The sequence below is a fragment of the Enoplosus armatus genome, chromosome 14 (assembly GCF_043641665.1).
Source record: "Enoplosus armatus isolate fEnoArm2 chromosome 14, fEnoArm2.hap1, whole genome shotgun sequence".
Taxonomy (NCBI): Eukaryota; Metazoa; Chordata; class Actinopteri; order Centrarchiformes; family Enoplosidae; genus Enoplosus; species Enoplosus armatus.
The window spans coordinates 1,415,576-1,435,000 of record NC_092193.1 but is presented as its reverse complement, the minus strand read 5'-3'; the positions used below and the strand labels follow the sequence as shown (position 1 = coordinate 1,435,000).

The window sequence follows — 19,425 nt, the reverse complement described above, 5'->3', positions numbered from 1 at the left end:
CGGACAACACGTCGTTCAAACCACTTCTTTTCTAGAATAATCCTCAGGCTTGACTGAGACTGAGGAAGACTGAGGAAGACTGTCAACAATGCTAAACTCATGATCCAATGTTTTCTTCCACTTCACGTGAAACGCACCGGCTATCGTCTTCCACATCAGTTCATAAATGCGTGCATTGTTTCTTGTGTATCTCTTGTGCAGTTTGACAGTAATTTGAATCCAGCTCAGAAAAGAGCCGAATGGGGTCTGATAGAATAAAAATCTCAGGGATTAAACTTTAACTTCGCCAAAGGGTTTGAGTTCCCCCTCTGCAGGCTGAGCACAGATCTGGTCCGTCTGTGTGATTTGCCTGCAATAAATCGTTTTTATTTTGGTGGTGAAGTGCTGCTTTTACTGTGGAAAGCTCTTCAGAGAGTCTGCACACAGAGCCAAACAGAGACTGAGAGGGGCTTTTGTGCTCCTCCAGACGTTTCTCACAGACTGTTTACGGCCTCTCTGCATGTTGGGACTGTTTATGAGCCTCGTGGACGCCGCTGTCAGGACGCCACCAGAACGCAACAAACCCGAAATCTGTCACAACCTCCCACTGTTCCCGAGGTAGACCGGGCAAAGAGAGTCATTCAGCTTCACGGCAGGAACAATATCTTCAGAGACCTTGATTATAAAACTGATGCATTTGTTTAGCGCAGCCGTCGTGAAGTCAAAGAGACCTGACAGCCAATCAGAGGACGGTCTTGTTGATCGTCTTCCATTTGCATTTTTCAATTTCTATCTCAGGTTGTTTTCATCCTGCAGTTTCCTTTTTAACTGCCTGTCAGGATCTGATTCCCTTCTGCCTCCCTCTCGGCTCTCAGTGTTTAACCTCATCCTCTGCTAACCCGAGCAATCACATAAATCTCACCACCGGCGTCGTAACGTGCTGCGGAGATGGAAAATGTCTCACCCTGGTATTGATTCTGAAGCGGCGTCACGCGACCCGATGTGAGCGCCGCTCGATTCGATTTTACAGCTTTAGTTTGACGTGAGACATTGCTGTCTCCTCTGGAAGACAAAAGAGAGATTTAGCTCTCAGATGCTGGAGACTGAAGCTCTCCCGCTGCGGTCAGTCTGCTGCTGGAAGAATCAAACCTCAGTGAAGACGCTGAGTTACAGTGATAAACAAGCGGAGAGACGCAAACCACAAACAGAGTGTTTGTGAGGGGACTCACGAGCGACAGCTTCATCAATCAGAGTCAGACGACTGAAGATAACAGAGACCAGTTCAGTGTGAGGGTTCCTTCCTTCCACAACTGCAGACCAACAGTCCTAACAGACTATACAGCAGCACGCTTCCTACAAATCAACTGAGCGTGAGATGTTCAGATCGATGCTAATCTCATGAGCTGGAGACAGGATGTGGTTAGCCTAGCTTAGCATAAAGACTGGAAACGGGGGAGGGGGGGGGGGCATTGGCTGTCTACCTACCAACACCTCGACAGCTCACTAATGAACACGTTATATCTCCTTTGCTGTTTTTACATTTCTGTGTGTGTACAAATGAAACAGTTTAGAAATAACTCCCTATTTGTCACATAGTAAACTACATCTACTGCCACATTACAGCCACATATGTATATCTATGGCAACGTGTATACACATATTTTCCTTACGTACAACAGATGATATGATGGCTGTAAAGTGGGTGAAGTCTGAAACAAGCTGTTGAGTGATAAAACACTCCCTCATTCAATGTGGATCTTTCCCAGTTCAGCGTATTAAATGGAAACCAACAGCAACCTGGAAGGCAGAGAAACATGTCGTAAATGTTGACCACCGTAAAAACAATGCAGCTTTCAGCCTTCGTCAAACCTGATCATCTTCATCATCCGGCTCTCAAACTCTGAGCCAACACACTGACAGATTTATAAGTGAGGTGCTTTAAAAGCCTCACAGCAGCTCCTCCCCCCACCCCCACCCTGCCTTGTCGCTGCATTGAATGGATTCGCCCGCAGAGTCTGTGATGCGAGACTAATCAGGTCCCATTCCAATTCTGGGCACAACAGAGGACATCAGACCCCGGTCCCCCCAGCAGGTGATTTGCACTTGATGCATTTTAATTGGTGCACAAAGAGATGCAGAGTTGAAGCGGCGAGGTAACGGGGGCCTTCAGATGCTGCTGCGGGTTGAGAGATGCACAGGAGTCCACTCCGGCCGCCTCGAGGTTCTTTGTCCGTCCACGATCAATGGGAGGGGAAGCTAACCCTGAGCGCCGCGGCGGCTAATGGCTTCACAACAAACCCTGCAGAGAATATGAGCTCCTGAGGCTCCCAGTGACAAAGCAGGAGGGGGATAAAAGAAGGCCCAGATAGCTGCAGACATGCATACCAACAAAGCACAGGAAGGATGATGAACGACGGCCGCAGAATTAAAACACAGCAGCACTGAATTATGAATCATCTCTGGCAGGAAAATATCGGTTCAATCAATTCCTGCAGAATAAATAAATGTATGACTCGGCCTCCGCGGGTTATTTTGTCAGGTAGAATTCATCACCATCAGCGAGAAGCTGCTCTTCATCCTGAGGCTACTAACAAGAGCGACGGGACGTAAAGACGGCGTTCAGTCTTCAGCTCACACACGCAGCTTATTTACAGTTACAGTACGTATTCAGCAACCTCAACCTGCTGATGTTGCAGCGCTGCTCCCCGTTAGAGAGTCTGTTCCCCCTTCAGGTGGTCTCTCCCTCCCGTCAGAGTGGGATTATGGATTACAGCATATTTAGGTCATTTCATTGGTTTCCACAGTTGTTTAAGGAGTTTTAAGGAAGAAAATCTTTGTCTTTCAAGCCACCACTGAGTTTGCAGTTTAAGTAAACTTTAAGGCCTCCTGTTTTGTCCATATTCTTTCAATGGGGTTAATGTTCATGGCTTTAAAAGATGGACTCTGATATATTAAGGTATATTAAGGTATTTTCTTCATACATTAAGGGGTTTAAGGGTGAAATAAAAACCTGTAAATTGACCAAATAACATTACAGCTGCTACATTTAAACTTAAAGGAAACATTAAAGATGTTTTTCTACATGTTTTCTTAAGAGGAAAATAATTTGCTTAATATGAAGGAATATTAAGGATTTAAGGTAGAAAAGGTTATGAAGATTTACCACATTTTCATTGTTTAAGGGGTTTTAGAGAGTTGACCAAAGGTACAAATGTGTATCCATGGGTTTCTAAGGGAAAAATTAACCATTTAAATAAATTAATTTTAATATAGTTTAACTTGTTTTAAGGGAGAACCCCCCAAAAAATGATTACAGCCACCCCTACATTAAAGTCGCCCTGGAACTGAACCTTAATTAAAAAGTAAGCCTCCTTAAGGGTACATGTTTTGTTCATGGGTTTTAATGGGGAAATTAATGGATTAATGGACTATAATATAATAAGGTATTTTAAATGTGGTTGAGGAGGTTTTTCTGAAGAAAAGTCTATGACATTAACGCCACCCCTGAGTTTGAATCTTAATTAAAAGTAAACTTTCTGCTTTCTCATAAATTGTTGAGGGGAATCTTTATATTATTATTTAATATATTATTTAACATTTTAAGAATTCTTAATGCATAGAGGTTTTTTTTTATTATTTATTTAGTTAAAAGTGACCAAAAACATTACAGCCACCCCTGAATGAGTCTTCATTTAAAAAATCAAAGCCCTTTTAAAACAAACTAAGAGGCAGCTTTAATGTTATTTGGCAGGTTTTTATTGGATTTTCTTACATCCATTAAAAATACTTCAGTATTTCTGGTATAATCTATTAATTAATCCAATAATTTATCCCATATATGTCATACGTTACAGACAGAACAGATATAATGAACACCAGGACGTCTACTCTCGTTGGAGAGATAACTGGTTTTTAATTTTGTGTTATCAGTTATTTGTCAAGATCGGGTCAGTTTCCTCATATGGTTGATATCAGAGTCAGCTGACAAAACCAGGAGGTCTAATGAGCAGCAGCACTTTCTGAAACAGGAAGCCCTTCGCTGTTCACTTCACAGCCTGATTTGGAAGAAAAGGCTTTACAGAAAAGTGGCCAACTGCAGTGGCGGCAGCGTGGCTAACAGGAGCAGAATGTGGCTATCTGGATGCGCCGTCATGGTTTTGTGTGACGAGGAGGCTGAAAAACAAAGCAGACGAGTTCCTGTAATAGTGAAAATGGGGGCTGGTGTTTCCCACAATGCTGTGCTTGAAATAAGGGGTGTGGTGTACATTTAGGGCTGCACTAATCCATATTTTTATATTAACAATGGATCAATTTACTCGGATGTTAAAGGAGTCGCTTTCAGTGATGAACCCACAGAGAATCATCATCAAGGTTTTGGGTTTGTGGCACATTTCCTGTCTCAGTCTCAGTGTTTCTGATGAAGCCGCTGAACACGAGCTGCTGTATAACTGTATAAAGGTGTGAATATGTCAGGTCTTGTGTTTTCAGCCGGACACGCTGCCCCCAGGTGGCCAAAAAGGCAGCTTTAAAGAATTAGCCCCCTTCGTGTTCACGCTAAGGTACAAAAAAAACATTAACACTCTAACTGAGCAATACGCATCAACAATTGTATATCAATATTGATTATGTAATATAAATCATCACTTCCTCGGCGGTGATTGATGTCTGTTTGAACGTTACAGTCTCAACATGCTTCTCTCCTGAACTAACTGGACTGGTGAAGACTGTAGAGGCTGATTCAACTCCGCTCATTTGGCAGAAACCACTGGTCTTGTTTTCAAAAGTATAAAGTTGGACAAGCTGCTATCAGAATAAATATCCGCAGGCAAAGGCAAACAGACAGAATTCCCACACATGAAGACCACCTAATGCGAACAGACACAGCTGCTTCTCGGCAGTAAACACATTCAGAGCTGAAAGCGTCCTGCGGGGAGTTTGAGGTCTGAGAGTAAACAGATCAGCATCGCCTCCTCCTCCACAGCCTCGCATCCCACAGCAACAACCAAACACTTCCTGTTTTCTGTGTCTCCACCAGGATACTTTGACTTAACTTGGTTAAAAGAGAACTGCACTGGATCATCACCTCGACGACCTGTAACTTCCTGTGAGCTCTTTCACACCAAACCAGCTCCTGTTTGAAGTCTTGCCCAGGTGACAGTTGTAAAATGATCCTCGCCTTAACTGTGTTAAAGTAACATGACGTTCAGATTTTTCTGTCCAGGACCACAGAAGATTAGAACCATTACGATCCACTGAGCACAGAACACAAGCAGAAAGCCACAGCAACACCAGTTTGATTCCCGCAGCTGTTGCAGCGCAGCAGACCTCTCACTCAGTCCGTGTAAACAACAGCAGGACGCAGGCTCGTTCATGTCCACGTCCTCAGAGACGTGATGAGCTCAGCAGCAGTGGACGGAAACAAGCATTCATCACATTCAAATAACACAACTACATTTGGATGGTGACACCTGCTTTTGATTTTTCTTCTACTTTTATTGTATTTAGTCACATTTCAGTCCCTCAGAGCACTTTGTATTGCTCTGCTGTGTGTTGACTGTTTCGGCCTCAGTGCCACCGAGACGAACGACTGTACCGTCACCGCAGATATAAAGTGCTTGTGGCTCCTCGCAGCTTGGAAACACACGCTGCCGTTCAAGCCGTCCTGACGTGCTAACCGATGCTAAATCACCACCCTTGTATTAGCATTTTGATGAGCCCTATTTCTTGAAGCAGTCCTGCTGAAAGAGAGCAGCGTGGAGGCCGGCTGCTCTAAATCTGACAAATGAGGCCTCCGCAACTTCACTGCCTTCATAAACCTGCCATTCACGCCTAATCTACAGAGCCATCGACGCATGCAGCATTACCTCGCAGAATTGACAGCCCACACATTAAGTCAATGTCACAGAAATCATTTTAATTTTCTCAATGTGGGGGCGGAGGTTGTCGCCAAATCGTAATTGTTCCTTTGGTTTGACGCCCAGATGTCCGGGAAGATTAAGACGTGGAGTCTGGTGCAGAGTGTAAGAGACGCTGTCAGGACGTGGAAGCCTTGTGTGGCTGAACGCACAGATAATACATCCAGAGAGTGTAGTCTGAAGTCTGCAGAGGCCTTCAGGTGAGCCATGTTGGAGGCCTTCATCTCTGACGCTGCTTCACTTTATATGGAAGTAAAACTGTCTGCGGTCACTCAGACATTACAGGCGTGTTACTCGCTGCTCCCACATCAACACAAAGGAGGTGGCCACTGACCTTCATTCACATTATACAACACAAAGTGAACTTAAAGATGGAGAAAATGGATTCACAGAGGATTCAGGTTTGTTCTAGACTGCCGTGATGCTTGAAGGATGGAATATAAAACTGCAGCAAAAGAACCGTCAGGGTCATCTCGCCGTAGCATTCATACAGAGGCAGATATCCCTTTAATGTCTCTGGCTGTCAAGTAATTAAATTGCTTGATAAAATCATTAAGTATTTTGAAACCAATTCATCATTTAAGTCGCTGATCAAGTAAAAAAGAAAAATCTCTCTTCTCTGTTTTATATCTCTATAAACTGAATAACACAAGACATTTAAAGGCGTTATCTCACAGACATTCGACGTTTTATCTTCAATTTAGAGACCCGGCGCTGCAACTCACGAGCCTCCTGAAACCAGCCAGTTAAACTAAACCACTTACTTTCTTTTAGAAAGTTTTCTTCTTTAACATTAAAATGAGATTTTTTTTGTCAATAGATTTTCTTAAAAGTAAGAAAAGGATTGATTTGTACATTAACTCTAAAACATTAGTGTTTCATCAAAGTGACTGACAGAGAAGTGCAAATAATCTCAACAGACATCTTCCAGCCTGTCCTGTAGCCGATGCTGACCTTTGACCCCTGACCTCTCAGTGGAGGAGGTGGCAGCGGGGGGAAAGGAGGGAGCCAGGTATCGCGTTCCTAACGAGGGGGAGATCAAAGCAGTGGATCAATCCGCCGTTCACACCTGCGCTCGGACGGCGCTCAGATTTACATTTTGAGAGCGAACTTGATCTGAGGCTTCGGCTGAGTAAGATTAGCCCCTTTTGAAGTGCAAACACCAGAGTTTCGCGGCGGCTGGGAGCCGGCGCTGCGGGGCGACGGAGGGGAGTTCGAGAGCGACGGGGTGTCGGCGGCGCGCTCACCTGAGGGCCTGCAGGCTACAACACACCTGTAGAGCTGCAGGATCACCTTACTGTGAGTCACCGCAGCGTCCTGCTGATCACACACATGCAGAGGCTGATGGGTGTCCTGCGTTTGCATGGACACTGCTGGCTTCAGATGTCAATGAGAAGCACTTCTGTGGGTTTTCACAGGTTTCCCATACAGATCACGTCACCCTTTTTTCCTTTTTTCCATGACAGGACTGTTCCAAGAGGATGTTTTTCTCCTCCCCACGGCGGCAACAAACAAGAGCTTTCTCAACTCCTGCACAAGCTGACAAAATGATGGATTTAAAAAAGTGCAACAACTATCCAAGAGAAAAACAACAACAAAATCCATCTTTAAAAATGTGCTCACATCTTTTCTACTAGTTTTGGGTTAAACATTTAATTTATTCATCTACAAACTCATCAAAGTTACATCCTAATCAGCCTACTGTGATAACAAAACATACAATATCAATAAAATATGAATACCCTCAACATAATAAAAGCCAGCTGCTCATTCACAGTATTCCACTGCTTATCAAAAAGCAAATCTCTTTTCATTGTGCATAAAAACTTTAAGACACTGCTGTCTATGCATTCATATATCACACCGTTTGTGTACGTGTGCGCTCTGTGTTAATGTGGCTGTTAAATATTCACAGTCAAGTGGAAGAGCAAGAAAAAAGTTACGACGCCCTGAGAGGAAAGAACTGACTGACGCAACTTTTATAGGAAAAAAAAACAAGTGAAATGTGTGATTTTGACCTCAATGTGACTGAAGTTTTGGAACAAAAGAAAAAGACCTGTCTGCTCAGAAAATGACAGAAATATCCCCTCGTGTGATTCTGAGACTCAACCTGTGAAACTTCAGTTACTCGACGAGCGACGACAACAACGAATGACTCCACAGTTTTACGTCTACAGACTGACCGCGGACAGACAGCTGTGGTTTCACCCACAGAGCACCTTGACTTTACGTCGCGTTTTATCCTCGAGGCTTAATTAAACTCCAAGAACCACAGCAGGTTTAGAAAGTCCACATCCAGCCAGTTGACAAACACCTTTTATTGCCTCGTGAAAGACAATTAAAAGCGTCCCTCACCCTGTGGCGCCGCAGATAATTGGTTTGCCCTGAACTCGGTCCGCAAAACCGATGGGTGGATAATTCCTTCTCAGCTGGACGGACATCAGTGGAAAACCCTCTGCAGGTTGATCCAATCTGTCATACACACTCTGTCCTGGCATTTCATTTCTGGGATGCTCGGACTCAAAATGAGCAAGCGCATGTTTTTCATGAACTGAAAGAGCACCTCGACTTCACAGTGTGTTTAATCCCTGAGGATCAATTCAACTCCAGGAACCGAGGAAGGTTTCTCTAACCGACGAGGCAACGGACACTTGATCGTCTTGATTATCTTCGTGATTCCTACATGATCCATGATGACGTGGAGCTGAAGATATTAAAGAAAAGATGTTCTAACATTTTGGAGCAACTAACCAAACGGGGGGGGGGGGGGGGGGGTGCAAAAGGATAAATTTGCATTAAATATCTTCAAAACAAGACTAAAAGTCTACAGTCATGCTAGCAGCTAATGTCGGCGAGCTAACATGCTCACAATGACAATGCTAACGTGTTTAGCAGGTATAATGTTTCCTGAGTTCACCATCTTAGTTAGGCATATTAGCATGCTAACATCTGCTGAGGCTGCAGGTGTTGGACACATTAACATGTTGACCTGATGGTGGCGCTAGAGGAAAAAATTCCCCATCACTGGAAGTAAGAGACCCAAACGCGGAAAGACAGACTAACAGTTCAGTATGTGGACAGCTGTGTCTCCAGACCTCCTGAAATACGGCTGATCTCTCTGATCTTAAAACCTGCATTTTGTTGTGGCTTCCTGTCAGTCACGTACGCGCTGGCGAGTCAGGTGATGATAGCAAACAGAGAGTTCTGACGCCCGGAGGAGGAGGAGAGGCAGCGTCCTTGACTGAGAGGCAGGAGTCAGCAGGCGCCACAGGGGAGTTCACTGTCTTTAGGTTCCTCCAACTACATGCAACACAAACCCAGCTACAAACATCACATCTAGGTCACATGCAACTTGGAGACTGATTGAGAGCAGAAATCTCCATCTTAACCAGTTATTTTGTCCTAAAACAAGTGGAAATCCACCAGAGGGCTGATTTCTCTTCAAACTGTTTCCAGTAAAAATCAACTTGTTCCAGGAGTTTTCTAGAAACCAGCAGCTTCTAACGAGACAGAATAATAAATAAAGTGAGCGTGGATCCTGGTTCTTCCTCATCGGGAGAGTGGTGCAAGTTCATCCTCACATTTGTAATAACTGTGTGGTGGAGCTGAGGACAGAAAACATGCGGACAAACGAATGCAAAGTGGAATTTACACCACTACAGAAAAAGGGACTCTTCTGTCCTCCTCCTGAAAAATATTAGAACCACGACACCCAGCACTGATCCCAGCAGCCTCCTTAACTTCTTAACAGATGTGTTCTTATTCATCATCATCATCATCATCCTCTAGTTTGTTCTAATGGGAAAGAATCGATACATAAACGTTTACGAGAACATAAAACAAAACTTTGAAAGAAAGTGAACTGAGTCGGGCAAAGAAGAAAGGTAATGACTATTAGGTATTGTGTTATAATTAATTATAATCAGCCTCTCCAACTGCTGCTGTCATCAGAATCTGGACCAGATATTTGTGTCCAACGACAAAACTGCAAGACATGTTATCACCAAGTCACTTTTTCTTATTTTCTAAAAGCAAGCAGAAATTCAACTTGTTTGAAGCATTTTCTTAGATTTCACTTTCCTCATTCCAGTGCAGCCGCCTCATTCCTTCCTGTTTTAAGATAAAGAGCTGAGAATTCTTGGGAAAGTCACTTTGAAGTGGAAAAACAGAAATATTCGTGCTGCATTGGCAGGTTTCTTCACTTCTTTGAAGAAAATACGTTTTTAGGACTCAATTATAGACAGAAATAACTTGGAACAGTCGGTTTTTCAACAGAGCAACATCTCAATGACGCAGAATGAAATCGTAAAAACGTGCTTCTTACTTTAACTACAATATCTGACATGAACGAACGAGTCGGTCAGAGAAACCAGAGAGCCGCCGCTCGTCCTCGTGTTTATTACAGGAACAGAAGTGAAATACTGCGAGCTGCCTGGTCTGTAGAAGCGTTTCTGTGCCAAAAACATGATTAATGTTGTTTCTGCTGGTGTCTGCTGTGTTTTGAATAACTTGATATTTTGGTTGTTTCGTCAAAAGGAGACAGACAGCAGAAAGAGCATCTTGTCGTTCATCATCTGTTTGTTTGTACGAGGAACACAACACACACAGCTCCACCCAGATGACACGGCCTCATCCTGGTTAATGGCAGGGTTTACTGTTTCCAATAGTCAATATCACCAATAAACAGTCAATACTTGGACCATCTGCCAAAAAATCACAAATACTTATCTCAAGGTCCCCCCCAGGATATATATATATACATATATATATATATTTATATCATATATGGACACATCTAGGATTGAATTATTGATAATACTTTATTTATGGCGACTTTAAATGAAACAATCAAAAACCTCCTGACTGGAGGGAAAACACAAAAATCCACTGTAGACCATTTTCTTTGGCTCACTACGACACCGCAGCTGCTGCCGCTCAGTCTGGTTTTATGTTTGCCCAAGGGCACAGAAACAGAGGACCCCTCCCTCCACTCATTTACCTGCTGATTTCCCAGCAGGCCGTTCTTCAGAGCCCGCCGCTGAGTGACGACTAATTATTGATATCTGTGAAACCCAGACAGGCCGAACAACAACCAACTTTACATCCTGCAGCAACGCCTGAACCGCGACCCAAACCTCCCTCCAGGCTTCCCCCTCTCATGATCTGAGCAGCTCTCCTCCTCCATGTTTCCCGCCTCACAGCAGCTGATGTCCGTCGTCACCATCAGCCGCTCTGGATGAGAGCTTCGGCTAAATGACCTGAGTGCAAACTGTAAACAGTGTCGACAGATCATCAATATTCATCTGCAGCTCTGTTACTGTCAGGGAGATATTACTCACGCCCGTTACAGAATATCTGTTTCCTTCCGTGACGACGAGCACGTATGAGCCACTGAGCGCGCTCCATCTCCCAGGAGGCGAGTGTTTAAAAGCCTCACAGAGGACCAAATCATACAGCAAGATTTAATTTACCGCCCTGGAATATAATCGGACTCGGCTCAGATGGAGCTCGACTGTTTGAAAACACAAAATAAAAACCAGTCATGAGAAACTGCTTCCTGTCCTGACTGTTATCAATCAGAAACCTTCTCTGGTGCAACAACGGCTTCACATTCACACCTCACACCTGTTTTCAGGTGACTTTACAGCAAAAATAACAGTGAGGAAGAGTTTTGTTTATGACTTTATAACTACGCTCTGGACCTGCCGCGGTCCATCCAGGCACTCTGCCAAGTTCTGCCATTTTATTAGTGAAAGTGAAGCTGTGGAGCAGCGGAGCTCAGAGAACCTGCTGGAGGGAAACATCAACGTGAGCGCAGTTGTTTTAAGTTGAGTCGAGTTTGTTCTTGCTCTTCTATCCAATAAACAAGCTCCTCGTGGGTCATGTGACTTGTCTACGAGCTCTGATTGCCAGGCTGTATTATCATCCCAGGGCCCCCGACACCCAGAGGCTCCAAAGGGCCCAAATTCACAGTGCGTCAGTGAAGTGGATGCAGCTGCAGCAGGACACAACTCCGCCGCCGCGGCTACGAACAAACACGCTGCTGATATCCTGCCGGCTCGGATCTCAAACAGAGGAAACGGTTAGCAATGTCGCAGGATGAATATAGCAAGTCTCGCTAACTAGTAACATAAACGTTGTTAATTGCTGATGTGGCTGCAGCAGCGTTTGTCCTCACTGATCTGTTTGTCCTCTGCTGGTGAAGAGGTGACGCATTCAGGAACCTCAGCTACAGTGAAGTCAGCTTCTGTGGTTGCCGTGGTTACATCATAAACTCTGATGGCAGCGCCACACAGTCATGCATGTTCACGTGAGCAGCAGCTGCCCTCCGTCCAATCGTCAAGGAGACCCCAAAAAGTTCAATTCATGTCTAAAACATTTAACTGTGAGTACGATGTCTCCTGTGATGGACAGGATCTCTTCACACAAGCTGAACCAGACTCCACTAAAGAAATCATCCTGGTGCTCGAGGTGCAGAGCTCTGCTGGTTCATCCATTATATCGGTGGCTAAGGGTTATGAGCCCCCCAACGACTCAGATACAGAGAGAGAACGTACAGTACGCACCTCCAGAGGGTTATTCTCATGTCTCAAAGCTCAGTGCGCCACAAAATGACACATCCTAACATGCGGAGGACGAGCTGCACCAACTGACCTTAAAGTCAGAGATTCATCTCGAGCGTTCTCGTCAGTAACCGACAGAAGAGGACTTCAGTTCACCGATGATTGTTTGTCCACTTTGTGCTGCTGGTGCGTCCGTGAAGCTCACGCTAACGTCACATGCTGACAGAGAGACCTGAGGACGCCACACCGAACCCTCACTGACGTTCCACTCGGGGGGTTGTGGTCCGGCTCGTTCTACCAAGAGAAACGCCTCCTTGGTTGTGTTTTGGTAAAAAACAAATGATGACAACTCTGAAAAGCCAGATACAAAAGATTTCCTCCTCTTTGGCTTTCCACTTTGTCTGATGAGCAGCAGCTGTTTCAGTAAATGAAACTATATGGCTCCCGTCTTCAGTAGGAACCAATGAGCCACAGACAGGGAGTCGGACAGTATTGAGAGGCGGACTGACACACTGTTGGTTTGGTCTGCACATGTGTTGACAACAACAATAATAATAATACTAATAAGCTCCACGTTCTTTGTGCACATTTGAATTTCCTGAAGTAACTGAGAAGATGGCAGCCAGTGGTAAACACAAACTCCAGGCTTCAAATCATCCTCTCAGGAATTCATCGCTGACGTCAGAAATGCTATAAGCATCCTCTCCACGCACTATGTTTTACAGTGCAGTCATAATACCAGTGAATAATGGTTTGCTATAAATGCTTGATGCTTCTCCAGGGCTGCATTTTCCCTTCAAACCCTGAACACAGCAGCCTGCTGCTTCCAACAAAGTGCCACAAGCCATTTTGTTCTGTTTCTCCTGCGACTGTAAAAGCCTCCCTTTCTTCTGCTTTCTGAGCAACAACAGTTTGAAAGCAGTGCAGTCAATTATCTGGTATCAAGACTCAGTGCAGTGCAGCGAGGTTATTGCTATGCATGGAGCGGCGAGCGTGTGAATTAGACTCTCTGTGCTAAAAAAATAATCAAGGTTTTTGGTTTGGTTAGTGACTTGGAACATTTTCATTTGCTTCTGCAGAATATTTGCATTATGCTCGGATGTGTCGGGCCTCTGTAGGAGAGCAGAGATCAGGATCGCAGCGCTCGTCTGTAAGGAAAAGACTTCTCAACGCAAACAATGTGAGCAGCACAAGAAAAGGCAGCTGAGTAGTTCATTAATAAAACATGCCGGAGGCGGTTATTCCTCACACTCCAGAGTGGCAGCTAACACTCATTTACATGACTGCTGTTTTTATCTTTTAAATATTTAAGTAAAGCTAAAGAGGAGGAACACTTTAATGAATCTATGAATATTAGATATTAATGCGCTGACTATAATCAGAATATAATGCAGGAATATTCAAATGATACAAAGCTCACAATAAACTCACTGTGGACCTGCAGTTGACATTTTACAAACTAAAGGTCCACGTTGTGTTTTTTAAAGGGCGAATACTGAAGATTTTTCACACTTATAGTCCAAGAAAAATGAAGCATAAATTAATAAATACAACCTTCATCATTTGCACATTGCATATTTATACAATGGACATTTGCACATTAATTTTAGACACCGTACAACTCTTTTATATTTTACATAATAACAACAGCAAAACAGCTGAATAAATTAAAAATGTATTCAATTCAATATTTTACAATAGAGTTTTTATCACAGGGTCTCTTATTTCCTGTCTTGTATCCGCTCACTGTTTGTTATTATAGCTCTGAGATTTTAAGTATCTTAAATAAATATTTTGTTATTAACGATGGATGGCGTGAATGTGGCGTTGCTCAGAGACAAACTCTGCTGCAGCTCTCAAGGTTTTGGGTTTGTGGCACATTTCTGTCTCAGTCTCAGTGTTTCTGATGAAGCTGCAGACAGACAGCAGACAGACAGACAGACAGACAGCAGACAGACAGACAGCAGACAGACAGCAGACAGACAGACAGCAGACAGACAGCAGACAGACAGACAGACAGACAGCAGACAGACAGACAGCAGACAGACAGCAGACAGACAGCAGACAGACAGACAGCAGACAGACTCTGGACGTAGTGCAGCTTTTAGCAGCTAAAGAGCCAGATGTTTCCTTCAGGAGGTGGAGGAGACCAAACACAGAGCTAACAGAGAGAGAGGACCGGACTTCATCCATCAGGAGGTGGAGGAGACCAAACACAGAGCTAACAGAGAGAGAGGACCGGACTTCATCCATCAGGAGGATGGAGGAGACCAAACACAGAGCTAACAGAGAGAGAGGACCGGACTTCATCCATCAGGAGGTGGAGGAGACCAAACACAGAGCTAACAGAGAGAGAGGACCGGACTTCATCCATCAGGAGGATGGAGGAGACCAAACACAGAGCTAACAGAGAGAGAGGACCGGACTTCATCCATCAGGAGGATGGAGGAGACCAAACACAGAGCTAACAGAGAGAGAGGACCGGACTTCATCCATCAGGAGGATGGAGGAGACCAAACACAGAGCTAACAGAGAGAGAGGACCGGACTTCATCCATCAGGAGGTGGAGGAGACCAAACACAGAGCTAACAGAGAGAGAGGACCGGACTTCATCCATCAGGAGGATGGAGGAGACCAAACACAGAGCTAACAGAGAGAGAGGACCGGACTTCATCCATCAGGAGGTGGAGGAGACCAAACACAGAGCTAACAGAGAGAGAGGACCGGACTTCATCCATCAGGAGGTGGAGGAGACCAAACAGAGAGCTAACAGAGAGAGAGGACCGGACTTCATCCATCAGGAGGTGGAGGAGACCAAACACAGAGCTAACAGAGAGAGAGGACCGGACTTCATCCATCAGGAGGATGGAGGAGACCAAACACAGAGCTAACAGAGAGAGAGGACCGGACATCATCCATCAGGAGGTGGAGGAGACCAAACACAGAGCTAACAGAGAGAGAGGACCGGACTTCATCCATCAGAAGGTGGAGGAGACCAAACAGAGAGCTAACAGAGAGAGAGGACCGGACTTCATCCATCAGGAGGATGGAGGAGACCAAACACAGAGCTAACAGAGAGAGAGGACCGGACTTCATCCATCAGGAGGTGGAGGAGACCAAACACAGAGCTAACAGAGAGAGAGGACCGGACTTCATCCATCAGGAGGTGGAGGAGACCAAACACAGAGCTAACAGAGAGAGAGGACCGGACTTCATCCATCAGGAGGATGGAGGAGACCAAACACAGAGCTAACAGAGAGAGAGGACCGGACATCATCCATCAGGAGGTGGAGGAGACCAAACACAGAGCTAACAGAGAGAGAGGACCGGACTTCATCCATCAGAAGGTGGAGGAGACCAAACAGAGAGCTAACAGAGAGAGAGGACCGGACTTCATCCATCAGGAGGATGGAGGAGACCAAACACAGAGCTAACAGAGAGAGAGGACCGGACTTCATCCATCAGGAGGTGGAGGAGACCAAACACAGAGCTAACAGAGAGAGAGGACCGGACTTCATCCATCAGGAGGTGGAGGAGACCAAACACAGAGCTATCAGAGAGAGAGGACCGGACTTCATCCATCAGGAGGTGGAGGAGACCAAACACAGAGCTAACAGAGAGAGAGGACCGGACTTCATCCATCAGGAGGATGGAGGAGACCAAACACAGAGCTAACAGAGAGAGAGGACCGGACTTCATCCATCAGGAGGTGGAGGAGACCAAACACAGAGCTAACAGAGAGAGAGGACCGGACTTCATCCATCAGGAGGTGGAGGAGACCAAACACAGAGCTATCAGAGAGAGAGGACCGGACTTCATCCATCAGGAGGATGGAGGAGGACGTCGCTCTGTAGCTGCTGGAGGTGGAAATAATCAGCTGGTTGATCACAAGCACAACTTAAAGGTGATGATATGTTAATGTTGCGTTCACAGATTGTTTCTGCTGCCCCCAGGTGGCCAAATAAAGTCAGTCTTCACACTGCCCTTCAAAAACATGAGAAAACTGACGGCAATTCCAACCTATCGATGACTTTTCAAGTTAATTGACAAATGTATTTATTGATATTGAAATCACAAACCCCTGCATCGTCCTTTAACCCATTTATTGTCTGTCCATTTGCTTCTTTTGTTGTTGTTGTGTTTTATTTGCTGTATTGCTCCTGTTTGCTGTGTACATCTGAATGTAGAGAATATGGAGTTTATTTGTCATGAAATGTGTCGTTTTCTTAACAAGCAGCCAAAAGCTCAAAGGCACTGAATTTAAAATATAACACAGAAAGGTACTTTTTGCATGAAAGGAAACTTTTGTTGTTTTTACTTGATAAACAACTTAAAAAGTATGAATTGATTACCTAAAGGGTTAAACATGGTATTGCTTATAACTCATCAGTGCTATTATTGATCCCTTCAAGCTAAATTAAACATAAAGTCACTGTTGATCATTAAGCCTCGATATGTGTATGAACACAATAACGATAATATGATATAATGATAAATTCGAGTGCAGCTGAAACGTCATAATAACCGGATCCCTGTGAGAGATACATATCGATACTACAGGAGATTCAAACGCCTCCTATCAGTCCCAACACTCGCGTTAGGGCCCTAATATTGATTTTAGCAGGAATATGAATGTGACTCCTGTCATCTGTCAGTCAGCTGGACACTAATGATGGAGCAAACAGTCCAATAAGGACACGAGACATTTGATATCATATATATATCTATAATTAGACTCGTCTGATGCCTGATGAGACGCAAAGGTCACTTTAAACTCCGCACGGAGCCCCGGAGGCACCGAGACATCCCGACGGAGACAGAGAAGACGACACCGTCACAGGGACCGCGTGCTGACTCGTCGACAGCAGATTTTAATGGTTATTTTAAAGGGCGCGCGGTGCGCACAGCCACAGCGGAGCACGCACAGCCACGCAGCAGCAGCGGTTCTCTTACCTGTGCAGTCCTTCCCTTTGCCTTTGCACTCTCCGCTCTGTGGGGTATAAGACGCCCGAGCCTCCGGCAGGTAGAGCAGCAGCGACAGCAGGCAGGCGGACGCCAAGTACCGGACCACCCCGCCGGGACGCCCGGGACACCTCCCAGGGCCTGACACCATGATGATCCAATCTCCAGGGACCTGCAGACAAATCACTCGGCTCTCGATTCAGGTGAAAAGGCGTGCAAACAATTCAGCGTAATCCCCGGTGAAGCAGGCAGAGACGCGACGGAAACGGCACCCCGGCTGCCTCACGCCGTGTCCCGCAGAAAGCAGAGCACCGAAGGCTGGAGAGAAAGGAGCGGGGAGAGAGCAGAAGTCTGTGGTGAAGATGGAGGAATGTGCAGAGAGCTCCTCGCCTGATTCCGCGTTCAGGAAGCCTCGGAGGCGGTCCGGTTTGTCCGGGGAGGAAGCAGAGGAGGCAGCGGCAGCATTCTCGCCATCCGTCCTTCCTCCGCACCGAAGCTCCGCGTCTTTTTTAGGTAGATTTGTCTGTTACAGCTTATGTGTGTCGGATGTCACGCACGTCCTGACTCCCAGTCGGGGTGATTATCACGGCGCCCCGGCTGTATTTGTCCGCGCGGTAATGAAGCGGTTCAGGGCTCCGGCGGCGCGGAGACGCGGTGCGTAAAGAGAGCAGCAGCTGCAACCACAACAAAGAGATCCGGACTGAGGAGAGGACAGACAGGCTGGTCACGTGAGAGGATGCAACACTCCCCTCCACCTCCACGCCCCTAACGCACGCGCGCACGCACGCACACCTAAAACACAAATGCAACCCCCAGAATGCAGAGAAGCCCACAGTCACTGCAGCCATGCTGTCTGCAGGCTGCAGATCTGAAAAGCTGCTCATGTGATGAATAATTTCCAGCTCATCATCATCATCATCATCGTGATTGAATGTTTTCAGTGAAAGAGCTGAAATGAAGTTCACAGCAGACGTTAGTAATAAGAGTAAACAGGAGTGTGTTATCAACACTGTGAGATGAAGTAAAGATGTGTGAAGTGACTGGTGGAACTAATCAACATTATATTAAACTGGCCACAAACACACGTTGACACGTGGAGCAGGATTTCAACACAGCTAACATGTGTTCCTTCGCTCAGAGACACAATCAACTCCAGATGTTCTGATCTCAGGTAAGTCATGACCTTTGTTAGCCTGCTGAGGTTCTGATTCTGAAAGGTTTGATACCAACGTGTTTACATCCATGGATCTATTATAAGAACGGACTCCAAGATGGCGCCCGTTCATTCGTATTAATATTGCTCGCTGAGTGCTTAAGCCAAAAAACGTTTCCTAGCCTCCGTGTTGTGAGGCTGCAGGTGCTTTAGAGTTTCTCCCACTCGGCCCACAGACTTTACGCCGGGCTGACGTCACGAGGCTCTGGGGAAGTTTGGCAAGTGTGAAACCTTCATGGTTTAAATACAAAGAGTAATAACTGGGGTTGTTTGCAGTTGGAGGTGTCCGGTGTCTCTGAGGATTCTTTAGCTGCAGTACCGCGAGCGGCCACTGAGACAAATTGGCAGCTGAGTGGTGGCGCCGAATCAGATCTATTAATAGAGTCCTGCAGGGGTGGTGTCAACCCTGAAGTTAGCATCGCCCTGGTTCCCTCCACTAAAAGCCAACGCGATTCTTCCAGGGGACTTTGGATTATTGCAGAAAATAAACTCAGACAGAAGTTTATGATACTGACACGTTTTGTTCAGCGAGATAATCTTCACTGATGAACTCCACTTTTATGATCTTTGAAGCTAACGTTAGGCTATAAAGGAACTACAGCACGGTCGCATTACTTCTACGTCACCACTGAGCTGAACTATGAAGAGAATATAGACAGATATAGATAGATATAGATAGATATAGATATATATACAGGTAGATATAGATATATAGATACAGATAGATATAGATATATATACAGGTAGATATAGATATATAGATAGATATAGATATATAGACAGGTAGATATAG

General features: G+C 45.3%; 1 protein-coding gene across 1 annotated transcript in view; it reads right to left on the bottom strand.

Annotated features, from left to right (window-relative positions):
* Positions 1-17,570, bottom strand: part of LOC139296975 (tomoregulin-1-like) — a 55,527-nt gene extending 37,957 nt beyond the window's left edge. The window contains exon 1 of the mRNA XM_070919550.1: positions 17,411-17,570. Within this exon, the coding sequence (XP_070775651.1) occupies positions 17,411-17,570 (160 nt within the window). The remainder of the gene's footprint in view (positions 1-17,410) is intronic.
* Positions 17,571-19,425: the final 1,855 nt, after the last annotated feature.